Source organism: Arachis ipaensis, chromosome B4 (genome assembly GCF_059453495.1).
Source record: "Arachis ipaensis isolate K30076 ecotype BB chromosome B4, ASM5945349v1, whole genome shotgun sequence".
Classification (NCBI taxonomy): domain Eukaryota; kingdom Viridiplantae; phylum Streptophyta; class Magnoliopsida; order Fabales; family Fabaceae; genus Arachis; species Arachis ipaensis.
The window spans coordinates 141593942-141613407 of record NC_142439.1 but is presented as its reverse complement, the minus strand read 5'-3'; the positions used below and the strand labels follow the sequence as shown (position 1 = coordinate 141613407).

The following is a 19466-nucleotide window of genomic DNA, read 5'->3' as shown; positions in this document are numbered from 1 at the left end:
TAGAGTTTCCCAAACATTCCATCCACTGAAACCTACTGCTATACGATCACAATAATGGGGTTCTTATGTTCTCTTACTTTCTCCATACAGTTTCTTCTTCTCTTCTCATCTTCCCTCTTCACAAACTGTTTTACTTTGAATCATTCAACTACAACTCATCATCATGAGTGCCATCAACATGAAAGCAATGCCTTGCTCAGCTTTAAAAAAAGCTTCATCATAAGTAAGTCTGCTTCTTACAATCCTTCCAGTTATCCTAAAACTCTTTCTTGGAGTCCTTCCACAGATTGCTGCTCCTGGGATGGCATTCAATGCGATGAGCTCACGGGTCATGTCATTTCCATTGATCTTAGTAGCAGTCTGCTCTATGGTTCCATGGATCCCAATAGCACCCTTTTCTCACTTGTGCATCTTCAAAGCCTTGATCTTTCAGACAATGATTTCAATCACTCGCAAATTCCAGCAAGGATAGGCGCCTTGTCACAACTGAGGCATTTGAATCTTTCTCAATTTGGTGAAACCACATTGTCAGGTGAAGTCCCAACTCAAATTTCCCATTTGTCCAACTTGTTGTCCCTTGATCTTCGCAGCTATATTGAACAGTTTGATTATCCATTAATCAACCGTTTACAACTCAAGGAATCCACTCTGCGAAACTTAATTCAAAACTCAACAAGACTAGAACAACTTCGTCTTAATTTTGTCACCATTTCATCACCATTACCTCACACACTCACGAACCTTACATCTCTGCAAAAACTCTCTTTTCGCCAATGTGAACTATATGGTGAGTTTCCTATTGGAATATTCTCTCTTGCAAACTTAACATCTTTGAATTTTGAAAGAAACCAAAATTTGCAGGGCACATTACCTGCATCCATTGGAAACCTGACCAATTTAGCTTCCTTGGCTCTTGGAGATAATAGCTTTCATGGTGAAATCCCGCAGTCTTTTTTTAGACTCGAAAATCTTGTAACTTTAGATCTAAGTTCTAATTTTTTCGAAGGCCGCCTAGCACTTGACATGTTTTTGAAGCTAAGGATGCTTGAGGATCTTCACTTGTCTCTCAACAAATTGTCCTTGTTCTCACAAAACAGGGATGTCAATGTCACAATCCTTCCTCCAATTCAAGAGTTAGGATTGAGTAGGTGCAATTTAGCTGGGGAAGTTCCAACTTGGATAATGAATCTAACCACTTTAAGTTACTTGGATCTTTCTCAAAATAATCTTCAAGGTGAAATTCCATATTTCTTCTTCAAGTTAGAGAATCTTACAGGTCTTGATCTAGGTGCTAATATGTTGGAAGGACAGATTGAGCTTGGCATGCTTTCACAGCTCCAAAAGCTTACTTATCTTGGTTTAGGCAGAGGCAACAAATTGTCTTTTGTTGAAGGGAAGAACACTACCAACGTAACATTTCCTCCTCAAATTCAATCATTGGATTTAGGGTCATGTAACTTAGTTCATTTTCCCAATTTTATACAGCACTTGCAAGAGTTGACTAATCTTCACATAACACAGAATAGCATAAAGACTATACCGAGTTGGATATGGAATAAAACAACTCTTCAGGGTTTGGAGATTTTCAACAATCTATTGATAGGAGAAATATCCCCCTTGATATGCAATCTACAATCCCTTATATATCTTGATTTATCTTTCAACTACTTAATTGGGATGATTCCATCATGTTTGGGAAGCTTTAGTCAATCTCTTCAATATTTGTCGCTCGCAGGAAACAAACTGATTGGCAATATTCCTCAAACTTATGAGAAAGGAAATGCCCTTCAGTGGATTGATTTTAGTTCTAACAAGTTGTATGGTCAATTACCAAGAGCACTTGTCAATTGCAGAATGCTAGAGTCTCTTGATGTGAGACATAACCATTTCAATGACTCATTTCCTTTCTGGTTAGGATCTCTTCCTAAGTTAAAGGCTGTTTCTTTACGTGATAATCAATTTCACGGAGCTATAATGTGTCCATTGAAATACAGATTTCCTCAGCTTCGAATCATTGATCTTTCTCACAATGGTTTTTCAACAAAATTAACATCAGAAATAATCATGTGCTTCAAATCGATGATCATATCCGACAAAAGACAACTGGATTTCAAGGACTTGATTCCTAGTAAGAATATGTTCATAGATATTGATTTGTCTACATTTTCAATGTCCAACAAAGGAGTTGTCATGGATTATCTTGGGAGTCAATACCTTCATCATATGGTAGCCATTGATCTTTCAAGTAACAAAATTTATGGTGAGATTCCGGATATCATGGGAAGTTTGAATAGGCTTGTTGTGCTCAATTTGTCCAATAACATGTTTACTGGCAGCATCCCATCTTCCTTCGGAAAGCTTTCAAATCTTGAAGTGTTGGACCTTTCTCTCAATAGCCTGTCAGGAAATATTCCTCAACAACTCACAGGGCTAACCTTCTTGGATTTCTTCAATGTGTCTTTCAACAATCTCTCAGGTCCAATCCCAGAAAATGGACAACTTTCCACATTTGATAATAATTCATTTGAAGGAAACAAGGATTTGTGCGGGATTCAATTGTTGAAGAAATGTGAAGATCCTCCTAAGCATCCATTGCAAAAACCTGATGGTGATCAAGATTCTGAGTCAGGATCTTTCCTTGAATTGTATTGGATGGTAATTGTAATTGGATATGGGGGTGGCCTTGTTGCTGGGTTAGCACTGGGAAATGCTTTCGCTGTAGATGTTTTTAGGTTGCTGCAAAAGATCTTTTAAGTCACAAGTCTAGGTGTTGGTCTTTTCATGTGTGTAATCTTATATTATTTTTATTTTTGTGCTTGCATTTAAAATTATTGTGTTTCTCTTATGTAAGAGTCAGCTATATGTAAACCCAAATAAAATTAGGCAAGATAAAAAGATAAATATAGTATGTGATATATCTATTTTGTTTTTTGTTTTTTGTTTTTTTTTTTGAAATAAGAAAAGTCATACTTTGTATTCTATGATATAAAAAAGATTATAAGTTGATCAATTGAGCCAACAATAATAACAAAAATCAGGTTTTTCAATAAAACTAAAATTACATTCGACATCGAAATCGTAAATGTGTGAGAAGGAAAAAAAATATTAATATAGAAATATAGTAAACAAAAATCTTTTTATAAAAAATGTTGCTAACAAAAACAGGAAATTTCTTATGCTTTTCTTTCTTTTTTTTTTCCAAGATGAAAAGTCAACAACACCATAGAAGAAAGAAAAAGCAATAATGATCAATCTCTCTTTTTTATAGTAAGAGAACTAATTTTTTTCATAGGAATTGAAGGATAATAGAAAATAAAATTACAACACCCCCTGTAAATAGGGACAATAACCTTGTAGAGAACATAGAAGTTTCGGGTATTATTTAGTGTATAAATACTAAATAGAATTATAGATATGTGTATGGACCAATAAGGCATATCTCAATAATAATAGAATAACTAAGTGTTTACTTTATGGTTCTGTTGTTTATCTTCTCCTCAAAAGAGCGTTGAACTCTTCTTATATGATATCAAGAGCAAGGTTCAATCATGGCCTTAGCAATTAATTTCGGGAATTCAAAGAATTCTCTCTTCTCAATTCTAGACAAGTTAGATGAATCTAACTTTGTTATTTGGAAGCAACATGCTTTGTTCGTAATCAGTGGACAAAATCTCTTAGGTAGCATTTGGTGGAAAGATAGAGACGGAAAGACTGAGACTGAGAGACAGAGACTAAGAGACAGGGATTAAAATAAATCTCAGTATTCTGTTTGGTGCAAAATAGGAGATAGAAATTGAAACAAGAATGAAACTCTAATTTAATTTACACAAAGGGTAAAATTGGAATTAATTAATTAATTGAAATGAAAGTATTTTAGGTATAAAATGTTATTAAAGTTTCAGTTTCCATTTCTAAAAATTTCAGTCCCCTGTGTCCCTACTTTTTGGAAGTACTGAAATACTGAAATTTTAGAGACAGAGACAGAAATTTTAGTACCAGTCTCTGAACTAACAAACACGATACTGAGTCTCAGTCTCTCAGTCTCTAGTCTCTGTGTCAGTACCTCAAAACAAACGCTACCTTAAAGATTATATCATTAAAGGTAAAACTCCATCTCAGTTTGATTCTGAAATTTTGAAAGCTGCTGGTACTGTCTCTTCAAAATACACAAAATAGATGTTACAAGATTACAATTTTAGCTCTTGGATTCTTGCTTCGGTGGATTCATCATTCAAGAATTGAGTTGCACATTGTGCATCAGCATTAGAAATCTGGTAGACTCTTCAATTGCATTTTGCTGAAATCACAAAATCCAAGATCAAGCAATTAAAGAATCAACTTAAGCGGTGAAGAAAAAGAATCTTGAAATTACAGAATACCTTTTTCAGATAAAAAAATTGGTAGACTCTTCAATTGCTATTGGATATCAGATTACTAATGAGGATTACATTGAAGCTATTTGCAAAGGGATTCCTGAAGATTATTCAAGCTGCATCACCTTTGTTCAAGCAAAACCTGAACTATTTAGCATAGGAGAAGTCAAAAATCGGCTATTCTCTCATGAGGATACTCTTGAGAATTTTCGATCAATATCTCTCTCTTTGGTTCAAGCCAATTTTGCTCAGAATTTTTCATCCACACAAAGAAGTTATGCTAGAGGATTTGGTGGAAGAAGAGGAGGCAATCATGGAGAGGTGGAAGAAGTTCTTGGCAACTCAACAAAAGGCAAATCTGTCAAGTCTGTAATAGACCAGGTCACATTGCTATAAATTGCTATTTTTGATTTGATCATAGCTATCAAGGCTCTCTTCAATCATGCCAACCACCTCCACCCTCTACATCTTTTCATCAACCACAAACCTTTCTTGCTACACCATCAATGAATTCAGACTCAGGTGCAAGCTATTTATCATCTCACAAATGACAGCTTTAATCTGGTATTGAGAACTCTCTTATTGATTCACTTATTTGTATAAATTACTATTTTTTAAATAAAATATATTTTGGATAATATGGTTCATATGGTCTCATGTGGATTATAAAAATATTGTCTAGTCACTGAGTTGCAAATTCATTCCGTTTTTCTAAAAATATTTTTCAAGAATGAATATTCGAACATGAGACTTTCTATTCAAGAATAATGATCTGCAATGGATACCTAGTTCTTCTCGAGTTCCTAGATGTTATATCCAACCATATTGATCTATTTTATGCTTTTGTTAAAAATAATATGTAACTATTCATTTTAGTAATTGTAAATTTATTAAAAATATTTGTAACTTTTTTATTCAATTTATATTTAAACTTGTTAGATTTGTTAGGAGACAATTTTTCTGAATGCCAGTCATGACTCATTTTGGGTTGTGACACTCCTTTTCAAAAGCTGTTTTATCACTCCCATTTATTAAAAAAAGTTTAATTAAGTTGTTTATCCAAACACAAAATAACCTATTTATGAGCTGTTTTAAATATAAGTCCTTATATTTTAAGTTCTTTTTTCAAAATAGTTTAACTAAGTTGTTTATTCAAATTGTGCCTAAATCCTTTTCATGATGTTAAAAATATTAAAATCAAAAGAATATTTTTTTTAAAATATATGCGGCCAAAGATCTAATTCTGTTTTTAACTATGAATTTTTTCAATTGGCGAAAAAATATTCAATTAATTCTGATATTTTTATATTAAAAATTATTAAATTATAAAATTAAAAATAGTATAAAAATTTAATTAAAAAAATAAAAATATAAAAATCTAATTATAAATTTAATAAAAAAAAATAAGAACTAACATAATTAAACCTTTATTCTAAAATACTGTTCTTACGATGTATCTTGTGTCACTTCTATTCTTAATATATAAGAGTAGATACACAAGTTTACCCTCATTACTTTGAAGCTATTTCTCTTAAAGCCATGTCAGCCACATTGCTTACTTGGCAAAATGTTAGAATCAACCAATTAAATCTTGCCAAATCAACTCTTATTTAAAAAAAAAAAAATACAAAACAAAACTAAAAAACACAATAAAAACCAACAACTTAACTTTTTTCAAATCAATCCTTATTTCTAAAACAACAAAAACACAAATTAACATTTACCCAAAAAAACCCCTTACCTTTCTCATACTTCTAGAAACCCTCTTCCTCTTCGCACCTCTCTGTACCATCCTATGAGCCATTGTTTTTTCCTACCTACATCCTCTTCCGGTCCCATGAGCCATTGTTTTTTCCTCTAAACAAATTGTCCATCGCGATATCCATCTTCGGTGGAGCCGCATTGCATAAATTGCAGAAACCAGGCTAAACTCCACTCCTCCTGTTGCGGTTTCCTGCCGGAGCTCGATTTTGGATCTCAGGCCAACGTCACCATTCTTCCCAGGTATTTTCCTAAAGATTTTTAAATGTCTTTTACTCTTCTCATTCTATTGTTATAAATAATATTTTAATTGTGAAATCATTGCAAGTAGTACAGGTTTATGTATTCCTCTTTTTTTAACAGTTCTGTCCAACAGTCACAACTAAAATTAATGTGCATTTAAAATTATTCCACAATCTACATTTATGTGTTCCTCTTTTCAAATTGTTATTCCACATGTGCAATATTGCTTCCACAATTTACTTGGAATGGATTATCATTCTTTGACCATGTCTTATTCTCTTTGTTGTAGAAGAATTTGCACTGGTAATGACAGACTGGAAGAGTTTATACCCAAAATTGCTAGATTAAGGAGGCGGAGAGCAATCCTTTCAAAAAAAAAAAAAAAGACAAGATATGTGCCTCCAACATATAATTCTGCAACTTGGTTTGTTTAACATAATTTTTATTGCACTTTTCTTATTTTATTGTAAGTTGATTCATAAGGCGTTTTTGATGCCTATTTTAAAAATGTAGAAACACAATTATTTGAAACACTATCTATCTAATTCAGACAAGCAAGAATGAGGAAAAAGTAATAACTCCGGTCAAAGATAAGTGCCAATTTAGCTTCCAGTTCAGGTTAGTACAAAAGAGTCTTATAACATATTTTGTAACACCTAACTATTAAAATGTCACGCTTCCGGCTGCGCCACTCTAATAGCTCGAGTATTACGACGACTTTTTAAATATTTAATAGTAAAACATGAGCCTGTTTAAAACTTAAAAACCGAATATTCAAAACTTCTATCCATCCATTATAGTACTGTTTACACTACTTACAAATAATACATAAATATATATACATCATACCAATATGCAAACTTCACATATCAAAACTCCTATCCCTCTTGCAAAAACTGCTAGAAATAAAGGCGAGGGAGAGACAAAAACTAAGATAATACAAAATAATGACGAATAAACAGAAAATGAATATAACTCTTCTAAAGCTCCGTCGCCCATATCCTGAAAAGGGAAAAACCTGTAGGGGAGTGAGAACATCGTCCTCGAAAAGGTTCTCACTATAGGGTTACAGAATTGTTATAGTAAGACATGAGAATAAAACCGTTTATTAAGGTACAGTGATTAATAACCGCCTTATGCTTCTTTTCAAAACCAAAGATTTAATATTCAAAATCCGAAATTCTTTCTAAAAGGGAAAGCTGTTAATTTCTCATAAATCTAAAAGCCTTTTTTTTTTTAAAGTTTTTCCTAGACAGAATGAATGACCAAACTGTTCCAAGCATAGGCTCATTAAGTCTATGCTGAACCAGTTTAGTTTTTCATACTTTTCTAACCCAAAGCACAAACCAAACACAGCTTTCAGCCCATCTCATAATCAATCACGGCTCTAGGCCCAAGCAACTCAATCAACAACCAATTCATCATAATCCAACTAATTTTCAGTCACAAACACAAATAAGAAGATTCAAACACAATCAAGCAGCTATGTCAAGTAGAGCAATTAGCAATTAAATATAACTATTCACATAGGCAAACCAATTACAATATGCACACCCAAACAATGTCATATAAGTGCATATGATGCATGCCTGTCCTACTGGCCATGAGCTCACGCGTCGGTTATATTGCCAGACCCGACTCGGATAAGCGGGATTAAACCACCATCCTTATCCGTAGGTTCCACAAGCAAGCGGGATTAAACCACCATCCTTGCCCGAAACACGCAAGCGGGATTTAACCACCGTCCTTGCCAAATAATTTATCAGTATGTGAGCGGGACAAAACCACCATCCTCACTGCAGGCGGGACAAAACCACCATCCCTGCACAACGGTTTACGCACTGAGCAAGCGGGACTATACCACCATCCTTGCCAGGCCAGAAATCCTCATCATATTTTCAATAATATCCATAATCAATCAGGCTTAAAATCTTATTTCAAAATAAATCATTCTTGCCCCCATTTACTTTCAATAATCAACATATTCAAGGGCCACCTTTCCTCAATTCAATTTCCTTTCAAAACAAAGTCGCCTTTAAATTCTCTTCTGAAAACTCAAAATCATTCATTCTAAGTCAGAATTTGGTCATCAAACTCCTCAACAGTCTCAAGACTTTAGGGGAAAAACAACCGACCTCATTTCCATAAATTCAGTAAAGATTCTTAAAAAAATCATTGTTTCCTTAAATTGAGTTATTCAAAGAAAGTTTCTAAACCAAATCAAGAAATTCCAAACTAAGTTTAAAATCCAAAACATGTTTAAAATACTAGGTTCCAGATCAATTCCATTTCGTTCTTAAATCAGTAACCTTCCCAAAAGTACTTCTTAAGTCAAACTTCAAAACACAGGTTCTTTCATATTTAAGTCGATCTTAAATATAAACTTCCTGTAAACAGATTAAATTCGAAATATCTATTTCTTAATAAATCAAGAACAAAGTAATGGAACTTCTCAAATTCATTCTTTTTCTAAATCATATTTTAAAACAAAATCTTAATTTTATAAAATTTCGGCAGCATTTCCCCTAAAACTTGGATCTAGCCACCCTTTTCGGGTCCCAACCAAACAAATCCTCAACTCTTTCCAACAGGTTCAAGACCAAATCAGTTTTCCAAATAAACCAAATCCAGACTTTTAAATATCAAGAATCATTTCAGGCCAAACCAATCAGAAATCTCAATTTTAACAAAATTAAACATTATCTCAGTTAAAAGACAACCATACTCATCCAAACAAATCAAACAATGCATAAGACTTACATAATCACCAGAAAAGCATTTCGCTCGTCATATCAATTTATAACAATTCTACTTTAAAATAAATTAGTTTTATAAAATCCCCTACCTCGAGGAATCAAGCCCGCAGTGATTTTAACGCGATAAGCCCCTTTTTCCCCTTGGCTGCAACAGTAACGGCTGCATCCACAGCTTCGCTTACTTCCGCAATAACAGCAGTAGCTTTAATTGTAACATGCAACCTTGATAACCCAATCCTAAATCATTAATATAGCGAAATCTTTAATAATATATAATGGAATACTAACGACAAGGGTTCGAAATAAAATATACTTACGATAATAGCAGAACGGAGCAGCTGCAATCCCGAATTGACCTGGCAGAAGCTCCGATAGCGGCCAGAAGCTTCGGTGGCTCAACAGCAACCTTAATGTCGTTGCACAAACACAGGAACACAACCCTACGTAACCAACATCTCAAAATCTCTAATAGGCTATAGCTGAATATTGATTTCAAAGGTTCCAGAACGAAATGCTTACTGAGAAGACAGGGGTTCCACCGACGGTGACTGAGAAACGGCTCGGCAGCGGCAGATAAGGCACGGCGGTGACTAGCGGTGACGAACGGCGGGTCTGACAGTGATGAGAAGGCCGCGCGAGATTCCTCTTTTTTTTTTTTTCGCGAGTCTGACTCCCGGTGGTGGCTTAATGACGGACCGGTGGTTCTGTGGTGACAGTGTAGCAGGATGCAACGGCGGCCTCCCTCCACCGGTGGCTACGGGACGCGAACGGCGACTGCGACGAGGCTGGCTCCATAGCGCTGCAGCTTAGGTACGGTGACTGCCCTTGGTGGCGGTGGGCTCGCAACAGTGACGCGACGACTTCCTTCTCTCACCCGTGAGCTCTCTCTTCCCTCTTCGCGAACGGCGGCGGCAACAACGTCTGGAGGTGGCGGCGTGCTTCTCTGCTCCCTCAACTCCACACTCTCTCTCTCCCTCGGATCTCCCTCCTGACAGCACAGCAGCGGCGACGGTGGCAGTGATGCCCACCGACGCCGTCTCCCTCTCTTTCCCCTTCTGCTCTCCCTCTTTTTCTTTCCCGTTTTCTCCTTTTTCTTTCTGCCGTTTCTTTCTTTCTCTCTGCCTGCTGCATATGTGTTTGGGGAAAGGGGGGGGGGAATAGGGTGAGTGCTGAGTGGCGGTGAGTGTGGGTAAGGATTAGGGTAAAATTAAGGTTAGGGTTTGTGTATGAAATTGGGGATTTTGGGATTAATTTGGATTTGGTTAATTTTAATCAAATTAGGGTATAGAATGTTAATTTAAAATCTAATTTAATCCTTAAAATTATTTTAAAATATTATTTGTTGTATTAAAATACCAATTGATTTGAAATCAAATTCTTTAATTGAATTTATAAGATAATAAGATTTATTTTCTTTATTCCTAAAACTTAAAGTATTAAATCATAGAAATATCAATTATTTGAATTAAATCACATAAAAATTCTTGTCATTCCATAATTACTAATTTTGTAATTTAAATATAAAAAATAATTCAATAATTATAAAATTTGGTAAAATTCTAATTAATTATCAAAACTTGATTTAATTTTTTATTTAATTAGCTTTAATAAAATAATTTTTGAAAATAGAATTTCTAATGAATAAATGAATTGAAATTAATTCATAATAAGATTTATTTAAAAATTCTGGGTCTTACATCCTATCCACCTTATAAAAATTTTCATCCTCGAAAATTGATACAAAATAAAAGAGATTTTCATATTACTTCACTCTTGAACTTATTTAAAGAAATGGCAACAAGTCCTCAATATATATATATATAATTTCAAATACCAGGATTTTCATATGGCATAAAAATATAAAGGATATAAGTATGAGGTGAAACAGAAGTTACAAGACAGGTTTGATGTACAAGATGATATGTTTCAAACATGTAATGGTAAAGCAATGCGGGAAAAGGTTATAACACAAGCTGGGGTTAAAATGATGTGCTTAACGTCCACATACTGATCTTATATCAACTTTAGATATTCAATTATTCAAACTTCAACATAATTTATCTCCATCATTCTTAACCGTACTTCATTGAGCAACTCATCCGAAGGTTCTCAACTTTGTTAAACACTTTGCAATCCTTACTATTGGTTATAAGTCCCACATCAACAAAACTCTTTCACGTAAAACAAGGTTTCACAACTCCCTGTGATGTCGTACACTTATGAGTTTCACCTTTTGCATTCACCAAACGTGTCCTAAAGGACTAATGTGTCGTTTACTAAGTCTAATGGTCGCACAAAATGCCAAAACTAATCTCGAGTATACTTAGAAGGATAGTGACCATAGAAAAGGAAGAAAAATGACAAGGACCGTGTTCGCGAGAATTTGAAAGAATTGTTGAAATCACAAGTAGACAAGGATGAACAAGTAATAAAGAGTGCTGGAAAGAGAGTCAACTAATATCTTTAAGGGTAACTCTTGAATCGAAGAAATTTGATAAGACCAATAAAATGAAAAACAATGCAGTATTTTGAAACGAATTCAAGCTGAATTACAGAAGTGTAAAATTATAAAAGGTTAACCAGAGTCAATGATGACGCTCACAAGGTTTAAAATTTTATGATTAAGAACACCTAATACATTTAAATATAAAGACTGAAAAACTTAAGGAAAATCACCTCAAGTTCTAAAAGAAAAGATATGTAACTCGCATTTTGCAAAAGGATGTCAAACATATATTAAATCTGCAATATGGTCAAAAGAAAATTTAATTGCATTTCGTCCAAACAGTTTCCAAGTAAAAGACAGAATATGAGGTTTTTTTTTTTTTAATGGGAATCAATTGTGTTAAAGCCAAAATATTGTCTCACCATTCTCGAAGGACATATAGGTACTAAATCAAATAATGTCGTGCAATGAAATCGCGGCAAAGTCGGAAGGAGTCAAATTTTGTTAGAAAAGGAGAATCTGGGGCAACGTTTTAAATTACACAAACTTTCAAAGTTCATATTCAAACTCCATTTAGAAAAGAAATTCCGAGGTAAAATTTGCTTATAAGTCACTAAAGGAAATAAGTGATGCGTTGTAAACAAACAGGTCTCCGCTAAATAAGGAAACTTTTCAAAACTTCATTTAAAATAGCACATGCCAATTTTAAAAATAATTTTGTCAAATTTAAAGAATAGCTATGGATGCATTTAAGCGAAAAAAACTTGATTTAAAATTTCTTAAGGGAATCCAAAATTTTCTTTTATTTTATTTTTTTTTTTAAAATTCACACCAAAACTTCAAGAATACACTTGAAATCGTCATCATCTAGGGACATTCAAGAATATTAAGATGTACTGAAAAAGAAATCAAGTTATACGAGGAAGAATCCTAAATCAAGGGAGTTCAAATAAGATTCACGAGGCATGAGACATCAAACAAGCTTTCAATCGATTCAAAAGAATACAAAACTTGTAAGGAAAGATAACTCAATCAATAGTGAATTTTTGAGAAAGAACCTCTGACTAAACAAAGAAAAATAAGAGGACAAACGATGCACTTGATGGAAACGAATTTGAGTTGACTCGATGAGTAAGAGATTCACAAGAAAAGGAAAACTAAGACTATTGGTGATGTTCACAAAAGTAAGACAGTAGTTAAAAACATAATCAAATTTGACATTCACAAAAATGAAAAGCTTAAGGGAATTGGTCCGTTTATAAGAAGAAAGACATGAGTCCGACATTTTCAAAAGAACAACAATTACATAGACAATGTGTTATACTAAACCAAATTCAAATTAAAAATAAATTAGATGAAGTTTATTAAACGAAATTCAATTGAAAAAAAAGCAAAAATCTTTCTTTGAAAAAAAACATCTAAATACATAATCAAATAATGATATTTGTAGAAATTGTAATATAGTTGTTAGAAAATCAAGTTGTATTTCTAAAGTAAGTACATTTTCATAAACCAGTAAAAGAACTGATGAGGTATTGGGAGTAAATAGTTTTTAAATTGTATAAAGAATTTCAAAGTTTCATATAGAGAAAGCTATATTGAATCAAAAACAATTTTATAAAGGCTTCAAGAATAATGGTTGTAAATATAGTCAAGTAAGAAAAAAAATTAAATCACAACTTTAAAAAAATTCGGAATAGGAACTTAAAAAGGTACACTGCATCAAAACAAGTTTAAAGTTGTATCAAAGAATACATGAACCAAGAAGAAGAGTTTAAACAAAGGAGGTAGATAAACCCAGGATTTCAAACAGACATATGTAGATAAGAATCAAACGAGAAAGCATATGAACAGAAGAATGGGGTTGCGAAAACATCAATTCACTTTTCCGAAAGAAATAGCAGTTGAGGATTCCAAGGTAAATTTATGAGAGAACAAGTCACATGACATTCACAAAGTTCAGAACACCTAACCGAGTAACTTCGAAAATTAGTTTCTAACGTCCCCAAAACCCGCGACTCGCGTTATCTGACTCGCATATCGTCTATGATAACCCATTAGTGCTTCCATATAAATAATTTACTAGTGTTAAGCCGGCGAAACTTAACACCAGGAATTATTCAATGCAAGACTAATAGCATTAATCAATAGACCGTCATGTGCATAAGCTCTAATTCTCGTTATCTGAACGAGACCTATTACATGACAGACGCTCAGAGTATGTAATTGAAGCATAGTCGGTCCATTCTTCAGGCTCTACAGGAAGGACCACTCTGATACCATATTGTAACACCTAACTATTAAAATGTCACGCTTCCGGCTGCGCCACTCTAATAGCTCGAGTATTACGACGACTTTTTAAATATTTAATAGTAAAACATGAGCCTGTTTAAAACTTAAAAACCGAATATTCAAAACTTCTATCCATCCATTATAGTACTGTTTACACTACTTACAAATAATACATAAATATATATACATCATACCAATATGCAAACTTCACATATCAAAACTCCTATCCCTCTTGCAAAAACTGCTAGAAATAAAGGCGAGGAAAAGACAAAAACTAAGATAATACAAAATAATGACGAATAAACAGAAAATGAATATAACTCTTCTAAAGCTCCGTCGCCCATATCCTGAAAAGGGAAAAATCTGTAGGGGAGTGAGAACATCGTCCTCGAAAGGGTTCTCACTATAGGGTTACAGAATTGTTATAGTAAGACATGAGAATAAAACCGTTTATTAAGGTACAGTGATTAATAACCGCCTTATGCTTCTTTTCAAAACCAAAGATTTAATATTCAAAATCCGAAATTCTTTCTAAAAGGGAAAGTTGTTAATTTCTCATAAATCTAAAAGCCTTTTTTTTTTTTAAAGTTTTTCCTAGACAGAATGAATGACCAAACTGTTCCAAGCATAGGCTCATTAAGTCTATGCTGAACCAGTTTAGTTTTTCATACTTTTCTAACCCAAAGCACAAACCAAACACAGCTTTCAGCCCATCTCATAATCAATCACGGCTCTAGGCCCAAGCAACTCAATCAACAACCAATTCATCATAATCCAACTAATTTTCAGTCACAAACACAAATAAGAAGATTCAAACACAATCAAGCAGCTATGTCAAGTAGAGCAATTAGCAATTAAATATAACTATTCACATAGGCAAACCAATTACAATATGCACACCCAAACAATGTCATATAAGTGCATATGATGCATGCCTGTCCTACTGGCCATGAGCTCACGCGTCGGTTATATTGCCAGACCCGACTCGGATAAGCGGGATTAAACCACCATCCTTATCCGTAGGTTCCACAAGCAAGCGGGATTAAACCACCATCCTTGCCCGGAACACGCAAGCGGGATTTAACCACCGTCCTTGCCAAATAATTTATCAGTATGTGAGCGGGACAAAACCACCATCCTCACTGCAGGCGGGACAAAACCACCATCCCTGCACAACGGTTTACGCACTGAGCAAGCGGGACTATACCACCATCCTTGCCAGGCCAGAAATCCTCATCATATTTTCAATAATATCCATAATCAATCAGGCTTAAAATCTTATTTCAAAATAAATCATTCTTGCCCCCATTTACTTTCAATAATCAACATATTCAAGGGCCACCTTTCCTCAATTCAATTTCCTTTCAAAACAAAGTCGCCTTTAAATTCTCTTCTGAAAACTCAAAATCATTCATTCTAAGTCAGAATTTGGTCATCAAACTCCTCAACAGTCTCAAGACTTTAGGGGAAAAACAACCGACCTCATTTCCATAAATTCAGTAAAGATTCTTAAAAAAATCATTGTTTCCTTAAATTGAGTTATTCAAAGAAAGTTTCTAAACCAAATCAAGAAATTCCAAACTAAGTTTAAAATCCAAAACATGTTTAAAATACTAGGTTCCAGATCAATTCCATTTCGTTCTTAAATCAGTAACCTTCCCAAAAGTACTTCTTAAGTCAAACTTCAAAACACAGGTTCTTTCATATTTAAGTCGATCTTAAATATAAACTTCCTGTAAACAGATTAAATTCGAAATATCTATTTCTTAATAAATCAAGAACAAAGTAATGGAACTTCTCAAATTCATTCTTTTTCTAAATCATATTTTAAAACAAAATCTTAATTTTATAAAATTTCGGCAGCATTTCCCCTAAAACTTGGATCTAGCCACCCTTTTCGGGTCCCAACCAAACAAATCCTCAACTCTTTCCAACAGGTTCAAGACCAAATCAGTTTTCCAAATAAACCAAATCCAGACTTTTAAATATCAAGAATCATTTCAGGCCAAACCAATCAGAAATCTCAATTTTAACAAAATTAAACATTATCTCAGTTAAAAGACAACCATACTCATCCAAACAAATCAAACAATGCATAAGACTTACATAATCACCAGAAAAGCATTTCGCTCGTCATATCAATTTATAACAATTCTACTTTAAAATAAATTAGTTTTATAAAATCCCCTACCTCGAGGAATCAAGCCCGCAGTGATTTTAACGCGATAAGCCCCTTTTTCCCCTTGGCTGCAACAGCAGCGGCTGCATCCACAGCTTCGCTTACTTCCGCAATAACAGCAGTAGCTTTAATTGTAACATGCAACCTTGATAACCCAATCCTAAATCATTAATATAGCGAAATCTTTAATAATATATAATGGAATACTAACGACAAGGGTTCGAAATAAAATATACTTACGATAATAGCAGAACGGAGCAGCTGCAATCCCGAATTGACCTGGCAGAAGCTCCGATAGCGGCCAGAAGCTCCGGTGGCTCAACAGCAACCTTAATGTCGACGCACAAATACCGGAACACAACCCTACGTAACCAACATCTCAAAATCTCTAATAGGCTATAGCTGAGTATTGATTTCAAAGGTTCCAGAACGAAATGCTTACTGAGAAGACAGGGGTTCCACCGACGGTGACTGAGAAACGGCTCGGCAGCGGCAGATAAGGCACGGCGGTGACTAGCGGCGACGAACGGCGGGTCTGACAGTGATGAGAAGGCCGCGCGAGATTCCTCTTTCTTTTTTTTTCGCGAGTCTGACTCCCAGTGGTGGCTTAATGACGGACCGGTGGTTCTGTGGTGACAGTGTAGCAGGATGCAACGGCGGCCTCCCTCCACCGGTGGCTACGGGACGCGAACGGCGACTGCGACGAGGCTGGCTCCATAGCGCTGCAGCTTAGGTACGGTGACTGCCCTTGGTGGCGGTGGGCTCGCAACAGTGACGCGACGACTTCCTTCTCTCACCCGTGAGCTCTCTCTTCCCTCTTCGCGAACGGCGGCGGCAACAACGTCTGGAGGTGGCGGCGTGCTTCTCTGCTCCCTCAACTCCACACTCTCTCTCTCCCTCGGATCTCCCTCCTGACAGCACAGCGGCGGCGACGGTGGCAGTGATGCCCACCGACGCCGTCTCTCTCTCTTCCCCCTTCTGCTCTCCCTCTTTTTCTTTCCCGTTTTCTCCTTTTTCTTTCTGCTGTTTCTTTCTTTCTCTCTGCCTGCTGCATATGTGTTTGGGGAAAGGGGGGGAATAGGGTGAGTGCTGAGTGGCGGTGAGTGTGGGTAAGGATTAGGGTAAAATTAAGGTTAGGGTTTGTGTATGAAATTGGGGATTTTGGGATTAATTTGGATTTGGTTAATTTTAATCAAATTAGGGTATAGAATGTTAATTTAAAATCTAATTTAATCCTCAAAATTATTTTAAAATATTATTTGTTGTATTAAAATACCAATTGATTTGAAATCAAATTCTTTAATTGAATTTATAAGATAATAAGATTTATTTTCTTTATTCCTAAAACTTAAAGTATTAAATCATAGAAATATCAATTATTTGAATTAAATCACATAAAAATTCTTGTCATTCCATAGTTACTAATTTTGTAATTTAAATATAGAAAATAATTCAATAATTATAAAATTAGGTAAAATTCTAATTAATTATCAAAACCTGATTTAATTAACTTTAATAAAATAATTTCTGAAAATAAAATTTCTAATGAATAAATGAATTGAAATTAATTCATAATAAGATTTATTTAAAAATTCTGGATCTTACATATTCTGTTTTGTTTTTTGTATTGATTTTTGGTACGAATAGAAAAAAATTCTTTTGTAATTGTTTACGAATCATTACGTAGAATTTAAATAAAATATTTTGTATTATATTTAAAATCATAAAAATCGGTGAAAAAAGGATAATTTTTGGGTAAAAAAATCACATGAATATTAATTTTGCAATCTGTAGGAAAATATGGATATCTTTCCAATTTTATTGTGTAATAAGATTGTCCAATCCATTAGTTAAATCAAATTGTTGAGAAAGAAATTGAGAAGCCTATTTGTATCTTTAATACTTCATGGGATAATTTAAAAAAAAAATTACTTCAATAATAATTTTACAACCTTTGAAGAGAAAGTTATGTCTTAGATTAAGAAGTATTGTCAATTCAGCTTTCACTTTAGGTGAGTACAAATTATTTTATAACATGTTTTATTCTAATTGTTGCTACTCATAGTTAATTAATAGAAAAAAATCCGTATAATTTGTTGTAATTATTTGCTATGTAGGATGAAAATGAAAATTTTTGCATCTATCTATCTATCTATCTATCTATCTATCTATCTATCTATCTATCTATCTAAAAGCTGATACCAACTCTCTCCACAAATTTGAGCCATCTTTTCTTTGCTAATGATGTCACATCAGCAATTCTAATGACTTGCCAAAAGATAAAAATCAACCAATTACTATTTAGTAAAATATTTTAAAAAAATTAAAACAAAAAACTCTTATTTATTATTATTCAATTGAAACATCAAGTACTAATTAAATGCAATAAACATACATTAAAAGTGTCATAATAATAATAGTTATAAAAAATTTCAGTTACAAATATTCAAATTTTACAACTTATACATATTAAGACTCTTACTACTCTTCATTTCTTAATCTCTCATACTAATTGTCAAAAATTCCTTAAATTTAATATAATACCCACAATGAGTTTAAGCTGTCTTTTCTTTGCTAATGATGCCACATCAGCAATTCTAATGACTTGGCAAAAGATGAAAATCAACCAATCACTATTTAGTAAAATGTTTTAAAAAAATTAAAACGAAAAACTCTTATATATTATTATTCAATTGAAACATCAAGTATTAATTAAATGCAATAAACATGCATACATTAAAAGTGTCATAATAATAATAATTATAAAAAATTTCAGTTACAAATATTCAAATTCTACAACTTATACATATTGACACTCTTACTACTCTTCATTTCTTAATCTCTCATACTAATTGTCAAAAATTCTTTAAATTTAATATAATATTTTTATATATTTTTCATTCTCATTTATTTATTTTTTAATTATTTACAAACAAAAAAACTACAAGAAAAGATAAAGTGTAGCCATTAATGTAAATCGAAAAAATGAAAAAAAAATAAAAATGCAGTTTTGTATAATTCTAATATAAATAACCTATGTCTTTTTTAAAAATAAATAAATTCAAAATCTATTTATAATATGTTCTCTAAAATATTTTTAATATAACATTTATTAAAATATACTATATAGTATAAATAATCTAACTCTCCGCGCATTGCGCGGTTCTCATTCTAGTTTCCCATAAAGTTGGTGGTCATGGCCTATATGTTGCCGGATACGTGATTATTCACCTTTGATTTCTTCATGAGAAAAGGACAATTTAGTCCCTGACCTTTTAAGCCTCAGACATTTTCGTCCTTGAGCATTGGAAAATACATTTAAATCCCTAACGTTCCTGAAAATAAGACCGATCAGTCCCTCCGTCCATGAGCCACCCTCAAAGCGGACGGAAAATACTGAGCTGGCTCCCCCTATG

General features: G+C 33.7%; 1 protein-coding gene across 2 annotated transcripts; it reads left to right on the top strand.

Moving 5' to 3' along the window:
- LOC107637258 (receptor like protein 27-like) lies at positions 1–2901 on the top strand. Of its 2 annotated transcripts, XM_088483527.1 has the most exons (2): positions 1–532; positions 1736–2901. In XM_088483527.1, the coding sequence occupies exons 1-2, from the start codon at positions 55–57 to the stop codon at positions 2752–2754; spliced, it is 1497 nt and encodes a 498-aa protein (XP_088339653.1). In that variant the 5' UTR covers positions 1–54; the 3' UTR covers positions 2755–2901. The 2 variants fall into 2 exon arrangements, with proteins under 2 accessions (XP_088339653.1, XP_088339652.1); XM_088483526.1 differs by having other exon boundaries at positions 1–2901.
- The last annotated feature ends 16565 nt before the right edge of the window (positions 2902–19466 follow it).

Bases quoted from the DNA above. Each gene is read 5' to 3' on its own strand.
- LOC107637258 (XM_088483526.1), top strand. From the start codon at position 55: ATGGGGTTCTTATGTTCTCTTACTTTCTCCATACAGTTTCTTCTTCTC.